At 44.5% G+C, this 23,884-nt stretch overlaps 1 protein-coding gene across 4 annotated transcripts in view; it reads right to left on the bottom strand.

Moving 5' to 3' along the window:
• Positions 1 to 13,053: 13,053 nt before the first annotated feature.
• Positions 13,054 to 23,884, bottom strand: part of pde4ba (phosphodiesterase 4B, cAMP-specific a) — a 160,889-nt gene continuing 150,058 nt past the window's right edge. For all 4 annotated transcript variants that reach the window (XM_076277872.1, XM_076277873.1, XM_076277874.1 and 1 more), the window contains 9 exons: positions 22,462 to 22,555; positions 18,772 to 18,953; positions 18,393 to 18,491; positions 18,093 to 18,257; positions 17,388 to 17,487; positions 17,111 to 17,265; positions 16,873 to 16,995; positions 16,361 to 16,543; positions 13,054 to 16,199 (listed from right to left, as the gene is read on the bottom strand). In XM_076277872.1, the coding sequence (XP_076133987.1) occupies positions 15,822 to 16,199; positions 16,361 to 16,543; positions 16,873 to 16,995; positions 17,111 to 17,265; positions 17,388 to 17,487; positions 18,093 to 18,257; positions 18,393 to 18,491; positions 18,772 to 18,953; positions 22,462 to 22,555 (1,479 nt within the window). In that variant the 3' untranslated portion in view covers positions 13,054 to 15,821. The remainder of the gene's footprint in view (positions 16,200 to 16,360; positions 16,544 to 16,872; positions 16,996 to 17,110; positions 17,266 to 17,387; positions 17,488 to 18,092; positions 18,258 to 18,392; positions 18,492 to 18,771; positions 18,954 to 22,461; positions 22,556 to 23,884) is intronic.

Raw genomic sequence — 23,884 nt, 5'->3', positions numbered from 1 at the left:
CAAGTACCACTCCAGAAAGCAACAAGATTTCACATATCTCTGAGTCAATTCTGGCATGACCCCAAGTAATCTGTGAGAGCCTCAGCAATAACCATTGGCTTACCTTAAAGCTCTTTTCAGTGATAGTCCTTGAAAACCAAAATCTAACAAAAGCGTTGTAATTAAAATAACCCCACATCATCACATACCCTTCAACATACCTAGAGATTGGGATGGTTTTATTTCAGTTAGCCTAATAGCTGGTTTGATTTGCATTGAGAGATGATCTTATGGAAAGTATGCCAATATGGTAAAGGGTATGTGATGATGTGGGGTTGTTTTAATTCCAAAGGCCAAGGGAACTTTATCAGGATGTATAGTACCCTGGATCCATGAAATAACTGGCCTTTAAAATCTGCCTGCCTCTATGGGAATTCAACATAGGTTTAACATAGGGGTATGAATACTTATGCACCCTGTATTTTAATGAAGAACATTTATTTATTTATGATACATTATTCATTCACAAAGAAAAATGGTGTCCTTAAAGGTTGGATTTGTCCTCATTTTTTAAATGAAGGCATTAAGATCCATTTCCAAAAGATTATTTTTTTATTCCTCTCTTTAGTCAACTTTAGCATGGGGCTGAAGACTTTTTATAGGCACTGTAAGTATGACTGTTTAGGAATCACGGCCCCTTTAAATGTTCTGAACGTGTGATGACGTTGAACCCTACGCCTGTTTTGTTGCTGGACCGCAGCATTTTTGATGTCAGTGTTTTTCCTACGAAAATAAACGACACATATTGTGTTCAACGTGAAAAATTGTCTCTAGTGATTTACTGCAATTTCCACACTGGTGACCCCGACGTGATCCTGTGGGTCATGCTGGGCATCAGGACTGCGCCAAAGGAGGACCTAGAGTCCTCATCCGCCGAGCTTGTTTATGGACAGCCGTTGCAGGTCCCGGGGGATTTTGTCCCTAGCACCACGGTTCCTTGGTCTGCTACTCTCCAGCGGTCTACTCTACAGGACAATGCAAGGCTTTTCGCACCTGTCCCTACTTCCCATCACAGCCTCCCTCAGTTGCACATCCCCGCTGGGCTTCAGACGGCTGACTATGTTTTCATTTGCCACAATGCCCACAGGGGCCCGCTACGCATGCCCTACGAAGGCCTATTCCATGTTTTGGAGGCAGGGGACAGACATTTTGTGGTGGACATGGGCGGCAAACCGGAGCGACTCACAATTGACCTGGCCCAGCCCTCACAACGTGGACGGCCTCCAGCTCTGCCTCCACCCCCTGCTCCCCTCCCTCCCAAGCCTCCCACACTCCATGCCCCGCATCCGTGTCATGACAGGACACCTGCCGCAGTTGGGTCTCCTCGTCCTCCAGCCGTTGTGGCTGGTTAATACGCCCACCTCCATTGACTGTTTGATTCTTCTTCTGATATGGTGAATTCTGGGGGGACGTGTATAGTGAATGTGACATACATAATTCACCTTTGTTATTAAGTGTGGTTCTACACACAGTTGATTGTAAACGCAGCACTTTGTTCTTTGCGTGGTTCTTTATGCAGTGATAAATGTAATATGTTATGCATGTAATAAGCTGTCCTTAGTCACTTCATGTAAGTATGACTGTTCAGGGATCGCGGCCCCTTTAAAAGTTCTGAACGTGTAATGACGTTGAGCCAAAGATAACTAGATGTACCGCATAGTGGTACAAAATATGACCGCCGCTCAGTCTTGTACATCCATTCCGCGAAAATAAATCATATTAATGAATTTGTCTCCATCTTCTACTCCATCCCCCACTCTTGAAACTTTTGTGTATGCTTGTTTGGAGTGTGTTTGCGGGCCGCACACAAAATAGCCTACTGGCGCTGCAAAGGTGAATAGATTTGTAGCACTTGCCAAAAAATTTGTATTGTTATAAAACCTTTAAAATCTCTAAACAATCACAAGTAGGGCAGTTCATCACAGTCCATCCATTGCAACTGGACTGATGAAAGGTACACCTGTAGGCTACATTGTATTTGGGAAAAGCAGAAGGTAGCAGCATAATGTATTTATTTATTTATTATTAAACAAAACAATCCCTGTCAGTTCCATGCCGTTTTCAACAGCTATCAAGAAGAGAGGTAATGTCATGGATTTTTGTGAATGTTTCTTCTTCTACATATGCATAAGTTTAATCATCTAGTTCAGTGGTTCTCAAACTTTTTCTTTCATTCCCCACTTTGATCAAGGGGGCATTCTCGAGCCCCACCTGTCCCTCATCGCTCTAAGAAAGTGGTACTGTAGGTCAAGCTTAAAATTGTCAAATTTATTGAAATAATGACATGTTCTAAATATATCCTCTTCAACAGAGTTAAAATCAGCTGGTGCTGCAGATATAATAATAAATAAATACATAACACACATATTTCTGTTTTCCAGCAACATATTAGGAAGCATAGGCCATTTTACAGCATTGTACAATATATTCAATTAAATACCAACATGCTGCATTAAATGGATCCATAATCCAGTCATACTGAGCACTGCTGGTTGGGAAATATTTTTGAAATAAACTTTGCAGGGATGTGATGTAGGCCTACTGTTTAATACATGGGATCACAAGAGTGGCTCCCAATCAGACGTTTCAGCGATTTCGCTCAGAAATCTCAAAGGCATAATACTGTCGCGATCGAGGCGCCTGTCCCATAGGCCTACTCAATTTTTTTTGGTGAATGCAGTAATCTTATTTGCTAGGTGAGGTAGATGCTTGTCTTTGCCTTGTAACTGGACATTTAACTCAAATGTATCGCTAACATATATCAAATATATCGCTAAGATAGGCCAGCTTCGTCAAGAAATGTTCTTAGTGAACGTGCTTGCAGATTCAAACATGCGCTCTTCCTCCAAGAAGAGGCGACTTTGAGCTCAAACACGCGCGACAGCACTTTACCTCGGGAAAGCCGCCTTGCCTCGCTGTGAAACAGTACAGCCTTTTGGTCAGCTACCATCTCTTCGCAAAGTGCGGGGGCCGGGTTTTGATGAAATTCACCACTCTCACAACAACGTTCAAAATCTCATGTAGCCTAGGTCGGGACTAACTAAGCTGCCTTGACACGAACGCTTCCCTGTGAATAACACAGTGCGTCCATTGCGCATCGGGTGCTACCTGGGCCCAGGCTACAGATAAAAATAAATAAATAAAAAAAAATCCTGTTTTTCACGTCAGTTCGCGCCCCACTTGGCATGTCTCCGCGACCCAGTAGTGGGTCGCGACCCACAGTTTGAGAAACGCTGATCTAGTTCATATGTTATTCAGCTTTATTGTCAATGCACAAATGAAATACCAGTAGTCTAAAACAAAATGCCGTTTTACCCAGTGGTGCAAATAACAACATGTCCAAAAGGGCCTTCATGAAATGCGTTGCTAGACTGTTCATACACATTTTAACGGGCCAAGTTGAAGAGCTACTGTCCGTTACTGAATGACAGACTGGACGGTCTGGCATTTGGGCAGATGCCAGAAGGGCCGCGGCCAATCACGGAGCGGCATGTTTGTCGGGTTAGCGCGGACCATTTGTCGTAAAGACGGTTTTACAATATTTCTCAGCCCACTATAAAGCATCATCAGTGTTACATGGCCATTTATCTCAAAACTCCCTTTTCCTCGTTCATAGACGGAAACTGATCAGTATTTATACCAGACATGAGTCTCTACACTACAGTCATGGTGACCCTCAATATTTACATCAGTCTACATTCTTTTGTAACCTTATTCAATCAAATGATTTAAAAGTGCATTGTTTGAAATTGGAATACAATAAATATGCTGCCTGTATCTTTTATTTTATTATTGGTTTACAAAAGTTAGGCTACATGAAGCAATGACTTCTGGGAATTTCAAAACCGAATGCGTCTACTTCCTTCAGCACGGGGAATTGCCGATCTAGCATGCCTTGATCCTCGGAATTTTCCCCTTATAAAAGCTAATAAACTGCCCCCAAATGCACTTCGAAACATAAGAGAATGTCTTCTTAAATTCAGTTAAGGTGCTACAGTTGAAAATCTACAGTCGGAAATTGACACATCCACGCACTGGGACAGCCTGAAAAAGTCTCTAAACGAGTAGGATACAGTCAACGCGTCGGACTTTGATGATGGCGCAGAGATATAGGTAGATACAAAAATAAACATGGTGAGCAAGAAATGTGCTACCTGCAAGAATTGTGCATAGTTGTATAGTTTGTTTACCACAGTCACGGCCCTAGAATAGCTCTGAAACTAGGGGCGAGCGCGCCGCAGAGGGGGCAGCGTGCATCTCACTCGCAAAATGAAACATTTCTGGGCGCCTGCCATCATGGACCTCGCAGTTGCAAAATCAGCATAAACATTAACGGACAGCTGCTTACGTGGACCGATTAAAATCTAGTTACCATGCTGTCAACTAAAGCACACATCCTGTACCGGGCATGGCTATTACATTTGCGTCAAAAGCTGATAGTTTCAATTGTAGATACACTCTTTAAAGTTAATAGCAGCCTCCTCACATTCCTTATTATTTCGGATTTAAAATGCACACCAGTGCATTATATAAGGCTACAATTTAAATTGACATTTTAAAAGCTATTATTTCCTCTTGTTTTCCACCTCGCAAACTCTACTAGGCTACAGTAAAGCGCATTATCTTTTGGCTATTGCGCAAAGGCCTCTTTTTCTGATATTTATTCATTTCACATTCTTACAACAACATAGCTTGTCACAACCTTAGTATAAGGCCTACAAGTTGTGCATTGATATATCCATGTTCTTGGTTCAGTCTTTATGCATAGCCTATTAAAGTTAGAGTTCATCACCAATGGGGCTACAAACGTGTTATGTCCGTGCATGTGAAGTTATATCTGTGTGTTGCGAGCACATGCATGCGCGTGCATGCGCGTCCCCGTGTGGGCCGCTGGTTGGTGAAAATGCCAGGGCCATTTTTTAATCCCAGTCCGTCACTGTCCATGAGGTCCATAGTTAGGACTTCGCCAGACCAAGCTCAATCTTTTAAGAAATCGAAAAGGAATCGCCGGCAGATCAGCCTGAGTTCACCCAGGCTAGTCTGGTAGGCGCCCGATAGAAATATTGTTTAAAGGGGTGGTTCAGGATTTTGGACATAGGACCTCATTTCCAAGTAAGCAAGTGTGATATTTATCAGTGGAGATCGTTTTCAACACGTTTCATCCAGTCCTTCTAATTGCAGAGTTCGCAGGTGCTAGGCTAGCGCAAGTCAACGGTATGTGCTAGCCTGCCACTAAAAACAGTCTTACCCACTCCTGCCACCTCTTGGCGAAAAGTTAATAGTTTTGCATATCAGTAGTAGGCTAATACATTTCACGCAGCTGTGTGAATCACGGAAAGCGACACCAGAGTCCTGCACGGGTTCGGGTACCCGCGGGTACCCGACGGGTGACCCGCACATTTTGATGAAACGGGTGAAAAATATTCTACTGTGTCGGATGCGGGTGCGGGTCGGGTTGGACACGGGGGTGACACGGGTCGGAATTGGCCTTTCATAAACATCACGTGCATATGTAACAATATTTTCTACAGTAACACATCCTAAATAATATGCCTGCAATTCAAGTTGATAAAAGCATTTGAAATGCACGTACGAAACGTGCCTTCCCAAAACAGGCGCCTATAGGCTATTTCACTTTTAAAAATCACATGCGCGGGATCTGCCTGCAGTCTTTCAGAACAAAAGTGGCTGCACATTGATAAAAAAACGCCTAAAGATGACTCTTTTGACATGTTGTCATGGTGGAGAGAGCATGCTCGTTTAATTCCCAATATTGCCTAGATTGTGAGATCTATTGACATCCCTGCAAGCGAGCGAGATTTCTCCCAAGGATTAAAGTTCTCCGTCGTAGGACGGATTTCCGTCAATTTGATTTTAGAAATGCCATATTTGAGATCGATGCAGATCTGATGAGAAATAAATATGGGGGGGGGGGGGGGGCTATCACCTTTTCTTTTCCTTTTTTTAAGGCAACTACAAATATTAGGTCCGATGAATCAGTGACCGCTCAAGAAGATACGTCAGCCATGAGTTTCGCTTTGTTTAGATGTTGTAGCTACATGCTTGTCTCATTGGCTGGGGCGTTTGCTTAAAAAAAAAGAACACGTCTGGATGACTAACGGTCTAAAAGTTGGATTATAGTGACACAATCGAGACAGGTGACGAGGTTGGCCAATCCGTTTAACTTTTTTAGATATGATACATTGTGAGCTCTATGTGCGAATTCGGAGAAGAGGCGTAGGCTGTGTTCTTTCCGTGCATCAATGTAGACAGTTTCTTGCAAACTCTTGTCAGGGGAAGTCATTCATTTTGGGTGTCGCTATGACTTGAACAGACAGCCTGCTATGCCACCCGATGTAACCTATTATTGTTACAGTTTTTAATCAATGCAACTAATAATATGTGTAAAGCGAGCGACGCAATATAAACCGTAGCCTATGCCATTTATTATCCCGTCTGTTATGACATGTACAACAATGTTTTTCACAATTTGCGGTAGGTTTTGCGGAAGGTTTTGACTGAGCTTGTTAACATAAAATAATAATACTGTCATCATCGCGAACTGTTGAGTAAGGGGGTCAGTCTGTTTGTGACGCACAGACAGCCTTGTAGCCTATTTTGCTTAGGCCTTCACATTTAACGACAGTAGGTTGTGAGTGTATGTTGACAAAAAATAACCATGCAATTAAAATAGTCAACTTTAAACTTTGCTATAAAATATTATTAATTTGTAGCACAAAACCATGACCAGTAGGTCAACCAGAACCTCGCATATTAGCGTCATGATTTGTGTGCGTCTATTTGGCAAGTCCACTAGCTGTCATGGATGAGTTCTTGCTAAAGGAAGGCACAGGTGTCATAAGTTAAAAAATAAATAGAGATGGGCGGCTGTTGGAAACGGGGGAGAACTACAAACTATGTTTATCTATGGCTGACAGTTTTTGCGCTCAGAAAGTAGGCTACGCATGTTCTTTCATAGCGCAACACGACCTGTCCCTCACCATATCGCAACCTCTTGTCAACCTTATACAATCTGATGCTGAAGACAAAAGCGCCCTCTCCAGATTGTCGTTATCAAATGCGCAGACCTCCTGCATGAGCACACACAGTATTGCTGCTCATTGGATATCTGAGTTGTCTGTAAAACTCAAAATTACCACGTTTTCATTAAATGCGGATGAGGCAACAAATGGAAATATGAACAATATCTCGAATGTTCTGAGTCATTACTTTGATGAGGAAATGGGAAGTCTTGCAAACTTGATTTTATAGATTTTACTTGGTGTTGAATTGCATATTAACAAGAAAAGAAAAAAATCTCCCCTTTAAACACTTTTGGCCTGAAGTAATTAAATAAGAGTGTAAGTTAAAGCCCTTCTACAATATTGCTGCAGTAGAAAAGAACGGCAATGGCTTGTCAGCAATGGTCAGGGATAGTACTGAAATATTGTTTTGTTCATCAGACATGGGGGGGGGGGGGGCACCACCAAGCATTTGTGCATAGGGCACCCAAATGGCTAGCGCCGGCCCTGAATATGTGTAGGTACAGCCCTGTCCTAGCCCTGGAAGCAAATGTAATTTGCTGCCGCTAGGGTGCGTCTAGATTTCTAGCCCTGCCCTGGACACATCTCTCAACGTGCAATCTAAAAAATGTGGTTTAAATGGAGATGTAGATCATCAGGGGTGCGTTAATAATTCTACATTGCGGCGAGTTGACACAAATTATTCACTTTGACGAATTTATGTAGTTTCAGTCCTAGTTACTTTACTTTGAGCATGCTCTTCCTCAGGCCCGGGGTGGGTAATCGGGAGAATCAGGAGTGGGCCGCTTCACTTTTGGGCCGGTCGAGGGAAAAAAATGTTGACATTTGTCATTTTACTCTAGTTAGTAGGCTATACACGTTCCGCATTCTGTGCATGACACCGTTGCCTCTGCATGGGTTGTAGCCTACCATGTGAGGGAGTTCTCCCCTCCCAAAAAGAGTTGGTTGGGTCCATATAGCCCGCATCTTTTCGAAAAAGTTTTCTCAGCCGGGCCGGCCCTACAGTAGCCATAAGCGTCAGGAAGGATGGATGGTAGAAAGAGGCCAGGAGGGACTGAAACGGCCAGGTAGAATGTTGCTAAATGTGCATAGCTTCCAGATTACAGACAAAAGTGGCAACTGGTAAAGAGAGATAGGCAATGATTATGGCTAATATTGGACGTTGTTGTCTATTTGTAAGCAACATATTAAATTACTTAAAATATAGCCTTTTGTATCCGATTCATAGACTTTGCAGTATGCAAATAACAAAACTGAAGCTTGATCTGTGTAGGTCTGTGTAGGTAAAAATTGTAGCCTCTGAACAGCAGATCAACCAGTCGACCATTGAAAATGATGAGCCCTAAATTAGTGATGAGGAGGCCATGACTACAGGGACAAGTAGAGAGGATAAATTAAAGTTATTTAATGTAAGAAAGAGCAATTACATGATAAACCTATATGCCTTGCTTGCTCAGAAGGGTGTAATAAAGGAGTAGCCTAGGCTAAATCACCAAACAATGGAATATTTTTTGTTAACTTCTCAGTTGAAGTGAATTATTATATAACCTTTACACATTTGTTGAACCATACTAATAAAAACTACATTCATTTATCCAATTTCCACCTCTATGGAAAAAATTGGGCCGGTCTTGGGCCTGAAACTCCCGGGCTGAAAAGTGGCCCCACTCTGGCCCTGCTCTTCCTTACTTGAATCACCTTTGAAAATAAAGGATTGAAGTAGCCGATATGGGTGTTTGGGAATGAACGTTGACTTTTTGAGACTTTGAGCAGAAATGTCCCAGCCCGGTGTTTCAGGTAGCCTATATATTTTCCATTAGAAAACCATCACGTAGCGAACGTGTTGTGGCTAACTCACTTAGCTCCTGTTAGTAGCCTAGGTTATGGTCATAAACAAATGAGATGACAGTCGAAAGATGCAATTAGTGCTGTTATCAATTTGCTTGGTAGCCTTTATGGTTTTCTACAAATACATCAATAATCAAATTGGCCTCCATTACTCAACCAATGCTAACGGTAACATTATTTTACTTACGTCCTAGGCTATTGATATAATTTAAGATTAACGTAGCCTACCTACAGTAAAAACCAAGCATGTCCGATAAACATTCTCAGATTTATTTCAGCTTAAAGAAGAAATGGGAATTACATGTTATGCTGAAATCATCCTACCCTTATTAGACGTTCTCTGCGGTAAACTACAGTCTTGTCCTTGTAGGAAGTGTATTGTCTTTCTAACCCACTTTAGATTAAGTTCCAACAAAATTATGTCTCACTGCAACAATGCGCCATCTGGTGGACAAACAACTACGTAACGCCAATACTGGAAATGCAGCCAAATTTTTCCTTTAATCCTACTGAATTTGTGATTATGTATCGGCCGTTCTAATTGCCGATACCGATGGTATGTGCGTGCCTGTGTGTGTGTGTGTGCGTGTGTATTGTGTGCACCACCATCTACAGGCCAATGAGTGTACAGTCACTAAATGTACACATAAATTCATTTTTTTAGACCCCCCCATGGACGAAACTTCGCATACCCCCAGAGAATATCAGGTTAATCATACATGTTCAAAATGCTGTCAACTAGTTGTACCCAGCTGCGCAGCCCATGATGCGTGGGCCAAGGATTCTGCACACTGTTCACGTGCTGACTTAGTGGCCAGACAGTGCTCAGCTCGAGAACCAATCAGAACTGTCAATTACCTCGCACCAGCGGCAGATGAGATGGATCTACGACTGCACAGAGTGGAGGAGGAACTTTTCCTGTCGAGTTCGGTGGATATGACAAGGACATTTATTTCTCTGTTATCATTGCTACCGTGCGTCCATGAGACTGTAAGTCTTTGCAAATATGTTTGTGTACTTATCTGCAGTAACATGTGAAGCGTTAGTAATTAATAATTATTATTATTCATGTGTAATTGTTGTCGCGTGTGGCGACACATTTGTTATTTCTTTGAAGGAACGGTAGCGTGTTCAATATACAATGTTTACTCAGCTTAGCATTAATAAGCACTGCCTCAGTTACCAATGGGGAAAAGGAGTTTAGAAACCTCTCAAGCTAGGATGTCCCTCGGTTACCCACTTAGAGCATCTGTGACACGGTCGCATGCTTTGCTTGCTTTTAAAGAGGCTGTCTCCGTGTTCTTACTGCGGCACGGTAATGTGTGCAGGCTTAAAGGGACAGTATCCTATTGCAGTCTACCTCTGCCATGTCAATTAGCACAATTTAGTAACTGTAATAGTTTAGTAACTGTAATAGCATTTATAATGTATATGTATCTGCACAGAAGGTATTTATACATATTCAAATGTATAGGTATTTATACATATTCTGATTGTAAGCTACAACTGAGCAGTTGTTATATATAGAATAATTAAGCTTTATTTCAGGAATACATTAGTATGTGTTATACTCTTATGTTATGTACATATATGTTTATTACTCTTATTGATACTTCGGTATGTCTTATTCATTCTGTTTATAGAAACCACGGTCTTATGTCAAGTATGTCAAGAGATCTACTAGATGAGTGGCATGTTTGATGTGTGAATAACAAAGAGTTTGAAAAGTGACATCTTCCTGTTCTTATCGGACAACCTGAGACGATTGCTGCCTAACTAAATCAGCACTAGTACACGTCAGTCTTGTGTCGGGTTCATCTCCCAGCACCCTCTTTTACAATACACATAAAATTTGGTGAAGTCCTGAACATCTTAACTGAAGAGAGGGGCGATTAAAGCAGAATGATATTGCATTTTCATTTTTTACCGGGGGGGTGCAAATCACAAATGAGTGATTATGGGCTAGATTGATGTGGGCCCTTGAGACCAACATACCATAAACATTTCTTCATCCTCGGTGCCACGGTTCAGGTAGTTAGTTAGGAAAAACTGCATTTTTTACGGGGGGGGGGGGGGGGGGGAGTGGCCAGTATGGGGGGGGGGGAGTGGCCCCCGGGGACCAAACAAAAATGTTAAGTAAAAGTCTAGTGGGGCTGCATACCCACCAAATGTCATGTGCCCCGGTGGTTCGGTGTCCCGGGTATCGTTGACCAAAAATTCAGGAAGTAGATGACGGAAAAAAAAAAAAAAACTTTGACAATCCCTATATGACCGCCTCGTCATAATTAATGCGTAGCAAGATGGGTCGTCCTAGTTCATGTCTATGAGGGCAAAGTGGAGTTCAGTCAGAGACGGGCTCTGGTTCAGTCCCCGCCTGCACAGGGGCGTGTCATTGACGTAACGCCTCGGTTCCACGCCAGACAGAAGCTGGAGTACAAAACAAACTTGGTGTACACCTTCATTAATGTATTTTCTCCTGACTGGAGGGTCATACTGTCACAACATTCTCCTGAAATGGGGAGGAGGGTTTGGAGACCATGATACCGTGTCCGAAATGTGCATCCATTGCTCAGAAAAATAAGGCTTTGACAAATTCTGGGAAATTCTTGGATTCTGCCATAGACCTCAATGTTAAAAAGGGAGCCCGATCACTGCATAAATGGGGGATAGTGCCCCCCCCTCGTGCGAGGCGTGTACTACTGCTACCCTATTTGCATACATTTCCAGGGACAGCAAATGGCCTCTCAGGTTCGTAATCAACCATCTTTGGTTGAGCCCTACACCTGTTTTGTTACTGGATAGCGCCATTTTTGATTTCAGTGTTTTTCCTACGAAAATAAATGACACACACATTTGTTTGCTCAATGTGAGAAATTGTCTCTAGCGATTTACTGCAATTTCCATAATATAATAATTTGGACAGACAGTGTCAACTGCATGTAAAATATTGAAAGGGTGCAGGATTTATATCACTCTTTCTAATTGGAGGATAAGATATGTTTTTGCATTCTTGGCAGGAATAAATAATCGCAGGAATAAATAATAACAAAAAATACCACAAATCAATATGACCACTCAATACATAACCACTTTGCCGGTCGTTGACCGTGAAAGATACCTACAAAAGCTTAATTCAATTAATATAAAAACATGTCCCTTCAGTCTCCCGAGTACGAAGTGGTGCTACAACCCCACTCAGTCATACCCGGACATTTACTCGTAGCCTATCTCATCGAGTCTCCAGGTAAGTAACTAAATTGTTTTCCTGTATTTTTGCCTTCATATTTGAATTTTAATGTAGTGTAGTTGACTCACAGGCTCAGATGTAAAGTATGTTACTTAGATAATTCTGAGATATGATAATTTCTGTCATAGCTGTTTTCTTTGGTCTGATTCATTTTTGGTGTAACGTTAGGCCTAGTTGTTTGTCTTTTGAAGACTAATGAACGATATTATAATTTCATAAAGATTTAATAACTAGGCTAATATTTATTTGCCAGCAAAGCTGTAGCCTAACCCACTTGCAACTTTTCGGCATCTCTACCGGTTCACTTTGGCTTGTTCTGAGGGAATGTTTTCCCCTCAAAAGGGGCATGGCGCAAACAACCTGCTCTGTGTGACGCGGGTCCGGTTGTAAGTATCATGATACAGTGCTTTGCAAAACTACTACTAATCAAATTGTATATGATGAAAAGTGGCGGTTTGGGATGATGTTGATGTCATTTATTTTTTATTTTTAAAATAAAAATAATATTAGTTTAATAGTAAGATTTTATATGTCATGTTTGCTGTATACAGTTTGTGGAGGATAGGACCCGATAGATCGCAATTTTTGAAATGAGGACGAAGGTGTAAAGTTACGTTTAAGCCATTTTAAGGCCAAGAAGGGATTTTGAAATACTATAGAGAAACAGAAAAGAGATTTAGGGGTGTAATAAATAGTTAGAATCCATCTTTAAGAATGTCATCAACTGCAATGATTTACTGATGATGTGACTACCAGTGAGTCTGAGACCGAGTTATAAGTCAGGACCAGGAGGCGATCAAAAAAACTGATCTGCCATATCACTGGTGTTGACACAAAAAGGCACAGAAATAAAGAGCCAAAGAGGAGGGATATATATATATTCATGCTTTCTTTTTTAATCACTTCATAGAAAAGTAGTTTCAGATTTTATTGAACACAATATACAATATTATACCATACATTGTGTGAAACACTGAATATCCACCTGCAACAATGCGGGATTTTAACAGACATAGAAAACCCTTCTGTCATGCAGATAGTGCTAACTCGGGCTAATCGTTTGGACACAACTTGGACCAAAAGATTGAACATAGATTGAACAACGTTATACTGACAATTTGAATTTCAAAACTGCTAACAAGTTTGGTCAGAAAAAATAGTTTCACATTAGCACAAATAATTACAGATAATCACATTTTTGTAATATATCAATTCACATTGGTGCTCTAGAAATAATGTGACATGCTGCCAATATGTCCCCTCAGTCTGACTGATGTGGAGCGTGTATATTTGAGGAGATTGCCTTTTTCATTTTCAACCTGTTTTCAACCGAAACTCTATCAGCAGTCTGCATTCAAAATGCGTTCTTGGACATGCTGGAATGCCAAGCAAGCCTGGGCACTTCAGCTTCCTGTCTTTGCCTAACACCGAGCCACTCTGCACAACACCACTACCTTGGCCAGCATTGTGCAATTCCAGCCTCTGGGTAACTTATGCCTTTAAATGCTGCTGATCGAAGCAGTCAGACATTGTGCGATATATTCATATAGATATATATATATATATATTTATTTATATATAAAACAAAACAATATATTACCAAATAAAATAAAAAAAGAAATTGGACTCAAACTCTGAGTCCACTACACATGTAACACCACCACTCTCCGGTAATGCAAGTGCATATAAATTAAAATAGATTTACAATGAAACATCATTCTTATTTACAGCCTAGAATAATAAATATACTGTTATAAACAGCAACAGGACCGATGTGAGCTTGATTGACAAACCGGACAAAGTTGAAAAATACATGGGCTGATGATTCATATGGGGTTAAGTCTTTTACGCGAATACACACCCAAACAGGCAGACACACATGCACACTGTGCTGTACACGTCCACACACGTCCACACTCACTCTCACTCTGACACACTCATATACATACATATCGGTGACAATTCACTTACTTCTGTTTGAGTGAATTAGAGTTGGGTAGTTAAAGTACCATGGAGCATGAAAGCCACATCGAATTTGGATTGAATCATGACTTATTGTCACTGGGAATAAAAGACCTCAATGAGGTCCAAAAAGGAAAAAAAGGAAACTCCAGTATTGAACTCTAATCTCTCTTTGTTAACAGTAAACATATAAAAGTAAAATGAAACTAAATAGAATATTTCTTTAGCATTAAAGGTGATGGGGTTACTTATTTGATTTCAATTTCTAGATTAAAGCAAAGTGTGATCTGTAGTTTCATTTCAATGTCTTGGTCAGTCTAGTCCAGGGAAAGCATAAGCCAACACATGATAATGGCATGAGTAACAGAAGCTGTTATGAGAAGCTGTTATGCCTTTTTTTAGCCAATTTCCTTTTGATGTGAAGACAGATGCCTGTTACCACACAAAAGGTCTGCTCTGACAGTTTAGATTTGCTCGGAACCCTTTCATCTGGACGATGATAGAGGATTCTGAGTGGGGCAGCAGGACTTGAATCATAAAATTTCAGGGGAGGGAGGTTAGCATGTGTCTATTGTGTTAGACTAACAGGATGAGTATAAAATGGAGGAAAACTTTGAAGGGAAAATTACTTTGGCCTGACTGACGCTGAAGTGCAGATTACATGATTAGGCCTACCCCTCCCCAGCCTCCTGCCAGCTACTGATCTCTGCCAGTGTTTTTGTTGATTAAGGCTTTCCATGGTACTGTCTACTGGATCAATTGGGGATACTGTGGCAGTGTGTGCATTACACAACACTTCTGACAAATCAGATGTTTGGGGCCTTCATTTTGAACAGGCAATACGTCTGCTGACAGAGGTACTGAATTATACAGATCTCTACACAAACACAAGTATTGTGCACATATGAAAACACAAACAAAACAACAAAAAGGTGACAGAAAGTGCATGTTCCATGGGAAATTTTTGACTTTGACCGGTTGTTTGATGTTTGGATTATTCTTAATATTGCCTAATATCGTAGGAAGACACAGAGTTCTCTTTTTCTGCTGAAATACAAAACAATTCTACTCTGAAGCTGTTTTTCCTTAGAAAACAAAAACATTTCACATACATTTTTACTAAAGTGTGTTCAATAAATAAAAAAGACTCTTAAAAAGACAATAGTAAAAAAGGCACACAAAGTCTGTAGACAAATGGTACAGAAAAAAGTAAACAGTTTCTGTCTTTACAAATAACGTGTTTGTCAGTAGTTCATTTTGCTACCTCCTGACATCCCGTTCGCTTGATAAAAAGTCACTTGGTACAAAAAACATCCTCTCTTTCAGTAGTGTCAACACGTCTAACGCTTGTCGGAGTGAAAACAAACGTCATTTGGTTGGCCCCGATCCTTCATTTTCCCCAAGTCACCTGTCAATCAATCAGGTCCAAAATGTCTGCAGCATTTTTTTCCTGAGAGCTCTGTGGTCGTTCCCACAGAAACTGTCCATCTCTGGCTCCAAAAGCAAGTGCATGGAGGGGGTGTGACTCTCACCCCCACCAAAGGGGACTCAAATAGACGCCCCCCTTTTGGGCTTCTCAAAAAACATTGCCTTTATGCAAGATTTCCTTCCCTCTTGATAAAGGAAAACGTGAAAGACCCGTGTCGGCCATGTTTAAGTGACTGACAGGTAAAGAGCAGGTCCTATGTGTCCACGGGTGAGGAGTCATGCGTGACGATCTCAATGTGCGTGGTGGCCGGTTCCATGGGCTCCTCCCTTTCCTCCTCCTCCCCTTCCTCCTCCTCCTCATCCTCATCACCCTGACTCTGCTCATCCTTCTCTGTCCCCTCCGAGTCCTCCTCCTCCAGGGTCATCTCAAACTGAAACTTGTCCCCCGTGCCACCACCGACGCCCTGGCCCTCCTTGTCAGTCTCATAAGGGGGTGAGGGGCTCTGAGGGATCATGCTCTGGTACCAGTTCCTGTTGTCCTCCAAAGTGTCCAGGATGTCCTGAGCATCGGGGTGGACCAGGTCTGCCCACGTCTCCCACAGAGGGTGTACGATGTAGTCAATGAAGCCCACCTAAGCAAGCACACGGGAGAACACAGTGTCAATAAAATGCCATTATCACCAAAGGTGTAGAAGGGTGCTCCTCTAATATAGTCCACACAAAGCTAACAAAGCTAATTGTTCATAACCAACTGCCATTGGGGTGGTGCTACTGGAGGCTACAGTATGCTAACCTGAGACTTCTCCACAGACGCCGTGTGCTTGTCACACATAGGGCTGATCTCCATGCCCCGCTCCCTCTCGCGGTCGCCCTGGTGGAAGAACTCGTCCATGATGCGGTCGGTCCACTGCCGATACAGCTCCAGGGACTTGGTGGGGTTGCTCAGGTCAGCACAGTGCACCATGTTCCGCAGGACCTATTCAGCGGGAAAAAAAGGTACAAGTGGTCGTTAGATGAGCTTTGATCTCAGAATGGGTTTCACATTCAACTCGTTTGGAGTGCCAAACTCTGTGGGAAATGGAAAATGCAGCGAGAGAGGAATGAGAGGCGGTAAATAGGAGAGGTGGTAGACTGTGGTCATCACAGCAGGCAGTGATCCTAATGATCTCAGGCTGGTTCAGTGTTCCACAGAACATGAATTAGTTCAATTAGTGTAAGCAGAAGTGGAGAAACATCACGCTATCTGACAGTCGAGGTCTCTCCAACACATCCACACACACATGAAGAGGAGTAGGCGATGGTTACCTGTATCCTGTCAGTGTAGTTGTCGAGAAGCAGCACTCCAGAACTCGTCACTTTCTTGGTCTCCACCATGGTCTTCAGGTCTGCCAATAAGCTCATGTGCTTGGACATGTCTGTGGCCAGTACCTGAAAAAGAGCACAGGCCAATGTAAATAAGCAGCCTTGGAATTCTCTGATTCTAGAATACTGTGTGTGGTGTGAGGCCGCAGGGGGACGCTGCCTCTGGCTCAGGAAGGCTCACCATGTCGATGACCATCTTCCTGAGGGACTGCCTCTGCTTCTTGGTGAGGTTCTGGAAGATGTCGCAATTGTCTTCCTGTAGCAGCTTAAAGCCCACGGCCAGATGATGGTTCTCCAGGACCGACTCATCATTGTACATGAGGGCCAGCTCAGAATCTGCAGATGATTACAGAAAAGGAAGTGAGCTCACTACAGCCATGATTCTGCCAAGACATTAAACCAACGCGAGGGAATTGCCACGATGAAGAGAAGGTTATGGCAAGGGCATCCCAACTCACTTGTATTGATGAGGAACTGGTTGGACACTCCTGGATGGTCCACATCATGGATGGCAGCAGCGAAAATGGCAGCGAGGATCTCAAGGTCTGTGAAGACGGCCTGCGGAAGAACAAAACAAGGAAAGGCTTTTAAAAAAAAACATTGTCTCGCCAAACAAATGCCCTGACAGCAGAGAACTAATCCCAGGCTGTTGTCCTCCCAGCGGAGCCATTAGTATTCCCCTGGCCAAGCACAAGTGCTTTACGCAAACACTAATTAAGGCATGATTAATCGCCGGCCAAGAGGAAGGCCTTACTGGGAGAGAGGGAGAGAGGCACTTTGATGCTCCAAAATGGCAACTCGGGACTGCTGCTGTTAAATATGATGGATGGTGCTAGCTGTGTAAAATGAGCCACTGGGTTTGCTGTCTTACTCTTTACTGATAGTGCTTTATAGGAACTAGGTGGCAAGACAAACAGTTTTCTATAAAAGCGGCATACAGTACATAGGGAAAACTGGGACATGTAAGAAAGGGAGTATTTATGTAGAGACTAACCCCTGAGAAAGTCTAGATATTGACCTGAGGATGGGTTTCATATGTTAGAGAGTTATGTGTTACATGTATTACAAATAGGCCAGTAGGACAGAGACAGCAGGCTGTTGTATGTGTGCCACATGTGTGTGTATGTGTGTCCATCTATGAGAAGTAGAGGGTTGGCCCTTACGTCTAACGCAGGCGTTGAGAGCAGGATGTGTGTGGACTGGGCCACGTCGGCGGCGTGCAGGCTGTTGTGGTAGGCCACGTCTGAATGGTAATGGTCCTCCAGCGTCATCATGTAGGCCACAAATGTGTCCGCCGGGATCTTGAATGTCTTCAGCAGATCCCTCTCCTGACACACACAAAAGGACGCCATTTAACAAAGGTCACAGACAGCCAAGGGAGCAATTCTCTACTCTGATACATACGGGAATCTGTCTGTGTATTTGATATTCCTTTCGTGTCGTATCTCAGGGCTGAAACTCACCTGGAAAATGGCGTACATGATGCAGGTGAGAGGCCGGTGGTGGGAGTATTCTGACACGGTGAAGATGTTCAATCCCCATTTATTTAGGTCTTCAAGTTCCTGGAGCAGGAAGAGAGAAACAGTTAATTTATGAATCAAATATCCCCCACGGACTCCACTGTCAACTTTCAAAGTTCTGATTTCTACCAACTTGTAAAACAAGTATTCTGTTAAAATACTGTATATCAAATTGCTCATCCCCCACATTCACAGTTATACAGTAAAGCTCAAGTGAAGTTGGAGGTGGTGATGCACACCTCTCAGAAATCAATAAGGTATGAAACCGAAGCTGAGGCGAAGCCTGCAGCTGAGGCGCTCTCGGTGTGAGTCAGTGGCGTACCTTGGCAAGCAAGTCCTCCTTGTCCGTCTTAACTCCAAAGCGGGCGATCACGGTGCAGTTGGAGAGGCTCGGTCCGTGGGACACCTTCTTTACACCGCTGATCTGAGTCATCAGCTGCTGCTTCTTTTTCTTCTCCCGAGCCTTCGGCGTGGGTGAGGGGATCTCCACATCGTTCTGCTTGTCTGCGTCAGAGAAGGGGCGAGAGAGGGAGAAAAGAGAGGAGATCAGTCCCCCTGCGTCTTCGTTACACCACGAAAGCTTCATGGTATATCGGCACGGCGCTAAGTATCGCAACTCATCACAGCCACGTCTCACGAATGAGCACCACAGACCCCTATGAGGCTGGCTGTTCCGCAACACTGTTGCAAATCTGAAGGTAGCTGTTATTGTCCGTGGCCAACATCTTTCATGTCGGATAGACAAAAAAAGCAGACAGAACGAGAAAAAAAAAGAAAAACGGAGCCTGTATCATGTTTCCCGATGTCCAGCCTCTGTGCAGCTGTCGCGCAGCCCGGCAAGACAAAAGGCCTTTGTTTGAAATCGGGCGGCCAGGTCTCCTCTTTCCCCTAGTGACGTCAGTAGAGAGAGCTGCTGGCCCGCAGACCGGGCCCAGGTGTGCCTGGGGGGAGGGGGTGGGTGGTGGGTGGGGACAGGATGGGGGAGGAGGGGTCCCACCTGCACCACTGACTACAAAAGAAGGGGGAGAGCTAGTGGGGAATAAATTAGGACTGAGGTCCATTTTAGTTTGATTTGGCTCCACCTCCATGCGAATGGAAACCTTGCTCTCCTTCCCAACTTCCTGCCCCCCTCTCTTCTTCCCCCTCTCTCCCCCCCCCAAACACTCTTGAAAAGGTCATTCCTCGGAGAGCACTGGACACCTACATTGCCGTCTTAGTGGGGGCCTTTCCATTCTGCGGAGCGCGACTCAGTGTCTCTGCTGGTCCAGTTTAAGGGTGGATGGAATTGCGTTTCTAATCTTCCGCTCGTCTCATATCCTCTTGCCCCGAGGGCCGGCGGTATCGTGAGCAGGAGCCTGGCTCCCAGTTCCGCTGACTGCCACAGCACAGCCATCCTTATTCAATTACCAGCGCAGATAACGACCCCCCCCCCCTCTCTGCCTCTCCACACTCGCGCTCGCGCGCTCGCTCAGCCTCCCCAGACTCTAATGGATTGTGAGTGATAAAATGCGGAGTAATGTCACATCCCCAACCTGGAGATGGGAATGGTGGGTGATTAGGTGTGGTGGAGTGGAGTGGGGTGGGGTGGGGTGGGGTGGCGAGTTCATTCATTATGGTCATTATCTTGTGCTTTCAGTTCTTCATTATTCAGAAGACTGGCTCATCATGCCATTATCGCCAGTGATGTGATAAGGAGAGTAATCGCTACGTCTCTCTTTCTCTCTTTCTCTCTTGTCTGTTTGTCTGTCTCTGACTGCCACTCTGTCCAACTAATCAGGGGAAACACAACACCGTGAGCAGAGGCAGAGCCATGTCTTTGTCAGAGCACAGTGGAGCTCCCCAACGCCTCCCTCACAAATCCAGATAAAACAGGAGGAATCCATCCGTTTCAATACCCCCCCCCTCTCTCTCTCTCTCTCTTTCTCTCTCTCTATGTCTCTCTCTCCCTCTTTTTCCTTCTGGTTTCTCCTGCTTTTTTCCTTCGCCGGTGTAGCGGTGGAGGCATGATGCGAGCATTCATGTGTGAGTTCCCATGGCATGTGTGGTGAGAGACAGCACTGCGGATGATTGCACTGCGCTTGTGGGGGCAGCAGCCCCATCTCTCTCTCTCTCTCTGTTTCTTGCTCTCTTGCTTCCCTTCTTCCTTTTCATCACCCCTCTTTTTTTCCGCTCTCCCCACATCACATGTCTCCCCCACACCAGCATATTTCTCTCATAAATAATGAAGCCACCTAAAGTGCTCTCCATATGGGCTGAGGGGAAATCCAGCTGCTACGACAGTTTGGAGGAGGTAGCAATGCACTGGGAGCACACACACACACACACACACACACAGTTTGGTGTGTAGGAGTGTGTTGGGGCGAGAGGCTCTGGCACTGGAGGGGGGCTTCGCTCTGGTCAAATTTGATCTCATTAACTGTGGCTCTGGCTCTCAGCTCGGCTGGGTGACCAAACCAGAGGGACAGTGTGGGCAACACACGTGAGCACAGGGGAGGAGCACAGGCTGAGTCACATGTCCACACACTCTCAAACACACACACACGCAGATGCACACAAGCAAACACACTCCCATCCACCCCTGGAGCGAAGCTTAACAAAGCGCAGAGCGAGTCTAAAGGCTTGACCCCTAATGACCAGGCACAGGCTGTAATGGTCTATAGCTGATCATTAGGGCAGGTTCCTCCACGGCTGCCACTGCTGCCTGCTCCCGCATCATGCTCATTAAAAGCTTTTCCTCTAACGTGGGTGTGTGGGTGTGTGGGTGTGCCCATGTGTGTACGTATGTGTGAAAGTACTCTATGCACTTCTTGTTTGTTTGTGCGTTTTTTGTGTGCGGGTTGGGTTGTGTTGGTTGGATGTTGGGGATGTTTTCATGCGTCTCAGTGGGCAAATGTACTGAGTCAGTAAAGAACTGCATGTGTTTGTGAATGTTCCCGCATCTGCACGATCAAGCATGAGAGAAACGTATGGGGGTGGAAGTGTTGGGGGGGAAGACTTTTTCTTAGTCAGGATGAAAACTGACAGGATGGGGGATGAATCATAACAGCTGCTGGGATGAGGGGGGTTCCATCGCTCCATGGCTCTGCAGTAGGATCACCCCACCACCCCCACCCCCCAGAATCAGCAGCAGCAGCAGCCTCCACCGCCATCTTCTAAGCTATGCAGCGGGGATTTCTCCCCTCCCTGAAACCACCGCAAACAAGACTGGCCCTCATTCCTTCACATCTGTGGACTCCAGAACAATCCATGGCATGGCTTTCCACACATGACTTGTGTGTTAGTCAGTCTGTTTGTTTCTTTAGCCATCACTCTTGCTTTATCCTTTCTTCATCTCACTCCACCACCTGCCTACACATCTCTCTATCTAGCCTCCCTCCATCCATGTCCCTCCATTTCCAGCCCTGAGTCTGCCATTGTTCTCCACCAGCCTTGCGTTCCCTCTCTCCCTGATGGTGGCATCTCACAGGGCTGCACAGAGGCAGCTGAACGCCCACCAACCAACCGCCAAGCCCAGTCACCTGGCACCCAATGTGCACGCCGCCTGATGTTCTTGTCGCCATTTTATCGACTCAAAACTTAAGAGCTGAGCTACTCCAGCGCAGTTCCCAAACCTGGGCTACAGTGCAGATCGACACCGAGAAGACAGACAAAATGGAGCCCACTTGTTTTGCTGTAGCTTGAGCCCAGCGCTAGACCAAAAACGCAAAAGATCAGAGAACGCTTACCGGAGTCTGAGTTTCAGTATGTAAAATATGTAAAAGGTAGTCAGGTGTCTTTAAAGATGATCTGTATCTATGTGTATGTGTTTACATATAACATTTACCTTCATACATGTACATATTTGTCTGCATAGGATGGATGATCCTGGATGAGTGGGTGTTTCACAAGATGAACATCCGCATCATGTGCAAGCATGTGGAGTGATCTAGAGCGGGGTTGTCTAGCTGTGTTTGCACACATGTGTGTGTGTGTGTGTATGTATGTCTATAAAGTAACAGCAAGCAGTGGTTACCTAGGAAGGTGTTGGAGATGAACTCAGACACCTGGTTGCCAGAACGGCTCATCTCGGACAGGTGCGTCAGCTCCCGGTTCAGCATTCTTTTGAACTGCGGAGAAACACATGAAGACAAACACATTAGACCTAATGCAGCAAAGCCCACATCTGAAGCATTCAGCAGACATCAGCAGGGGATCCCCACCAGTCATATCAGCTGCAACAGTCTGTCTGTTGCCCTCATTTTATTAAGAAGTAGTTCATTGTTTTTGTGTCAGCATACACTTGTATGAGCTTTTTTCATATAAATGATTCCAACACATTATATAAGTTGTATTAGCAAAGCCAGCTACCATATCTGGACATACGCAGTTAAAGGGGGTCAGCAATATTTACTGCGCATCATGTAATGCCATATGTTTGTGTCTGTAAACTGCAGAATTCTCTTCTTTCTGATTCTTTCTGAATCATACTGAATCTGAATCAAATACAGAATATTTCCATTTCTTGCAACAACACACCAAAACAACAAAAACAAATAAACAAATACAAGCATCACAATGCAACAGCTATTGGAGAATACCCCTGCGCCATTGCTGTGCCATAGACACAACGCTATGCCGACTTCACTTATTTCGGAAAAGCATTCGTTCATTTACCACAAACATGCAAGGGGGTCTGCTTGACCCCAGACCCCAATAAGCTCCTCTAACACACACTCAAATACACACCTTGATATAACCCCAGGACACCGAGAGAAGGTAGTTCGCCTCAGGCATTTTGGAGCTATGCGTAAGCCCACCCGACAGAAGCACTCTGGTCCTCCAGAAAGAGAGAAAACGGACGGAAATCAAAGGAAAAACGCGGCGGCCAGACGGAGAGAGAGAGAGAGGCAGACGATCGGGATTCCTCTTGTGCCCCAGTAAGAAGACAAAACAATCCCTTCTTCTCTCCTCTCGTTCTCCCCTCTGAGGCGGATCAGCGATGGAGGCTGTGGGCGAATGGACCGATCCGGTTTTGTCTGGCAACCCAGTGGCTGCAGCGGCACAGGCACACATGCACGCGCTCACACACTCTCTCCATTCTGCAGCTGAGGGGGCCCGGTGTGTGTGTGTGTGGGGGGGGGGCGGCTTTTTCGCAGGGTGGTTTCTGCCCACCGAGAGAGCACCCGTCCTGGTTCTGAGCTAAGAGATCCGTGGAGCAGGGCTGCCTCTGCGGCGGCTGGAGCAGGAGCTTACTGATGAATTATGGATAGAGCGCCGATCGCAGAGCAGGGAGAGCGTGAGCAGGGGAGGCAGGGAGGGAGGGAGGGAGGGAGGAGAGCGAGAGAGAGTGAGAGAGGAAAAAAACAGAAGACAGGGATGCTCATCTGGCTGGAAGGGGTCTTCCTCCTCTGGATTAGTGCCGCTTGGCTGCGCACTGCACTGCTGCAACTCTCTCT

The sequence above is a fragment of the Alosa pseudoharengus genome, unplaced genomic scaffold, assembly GCF_046254945.1.
Source record: "Alosa pseudoharengus isolate Yale_2024_CS ecotype anadromous, Long Island Sound unplaced genomic scaffold, YU_APseudo_1.1 YU_APseudo_1.1_scf_11, whole genome shotgun sequence".
NCBI lineage: Eukaryota > Metazoa > Chordata > Actinopteri > Clupeiformes > Clupeidae > Alosa > Alosa pseudoharengus.
The sequence above is the reverse complement of the archived record's forward strand: the minus strand, read 5'-3'. Positions and strand labels throughout refer to the sequence as shown.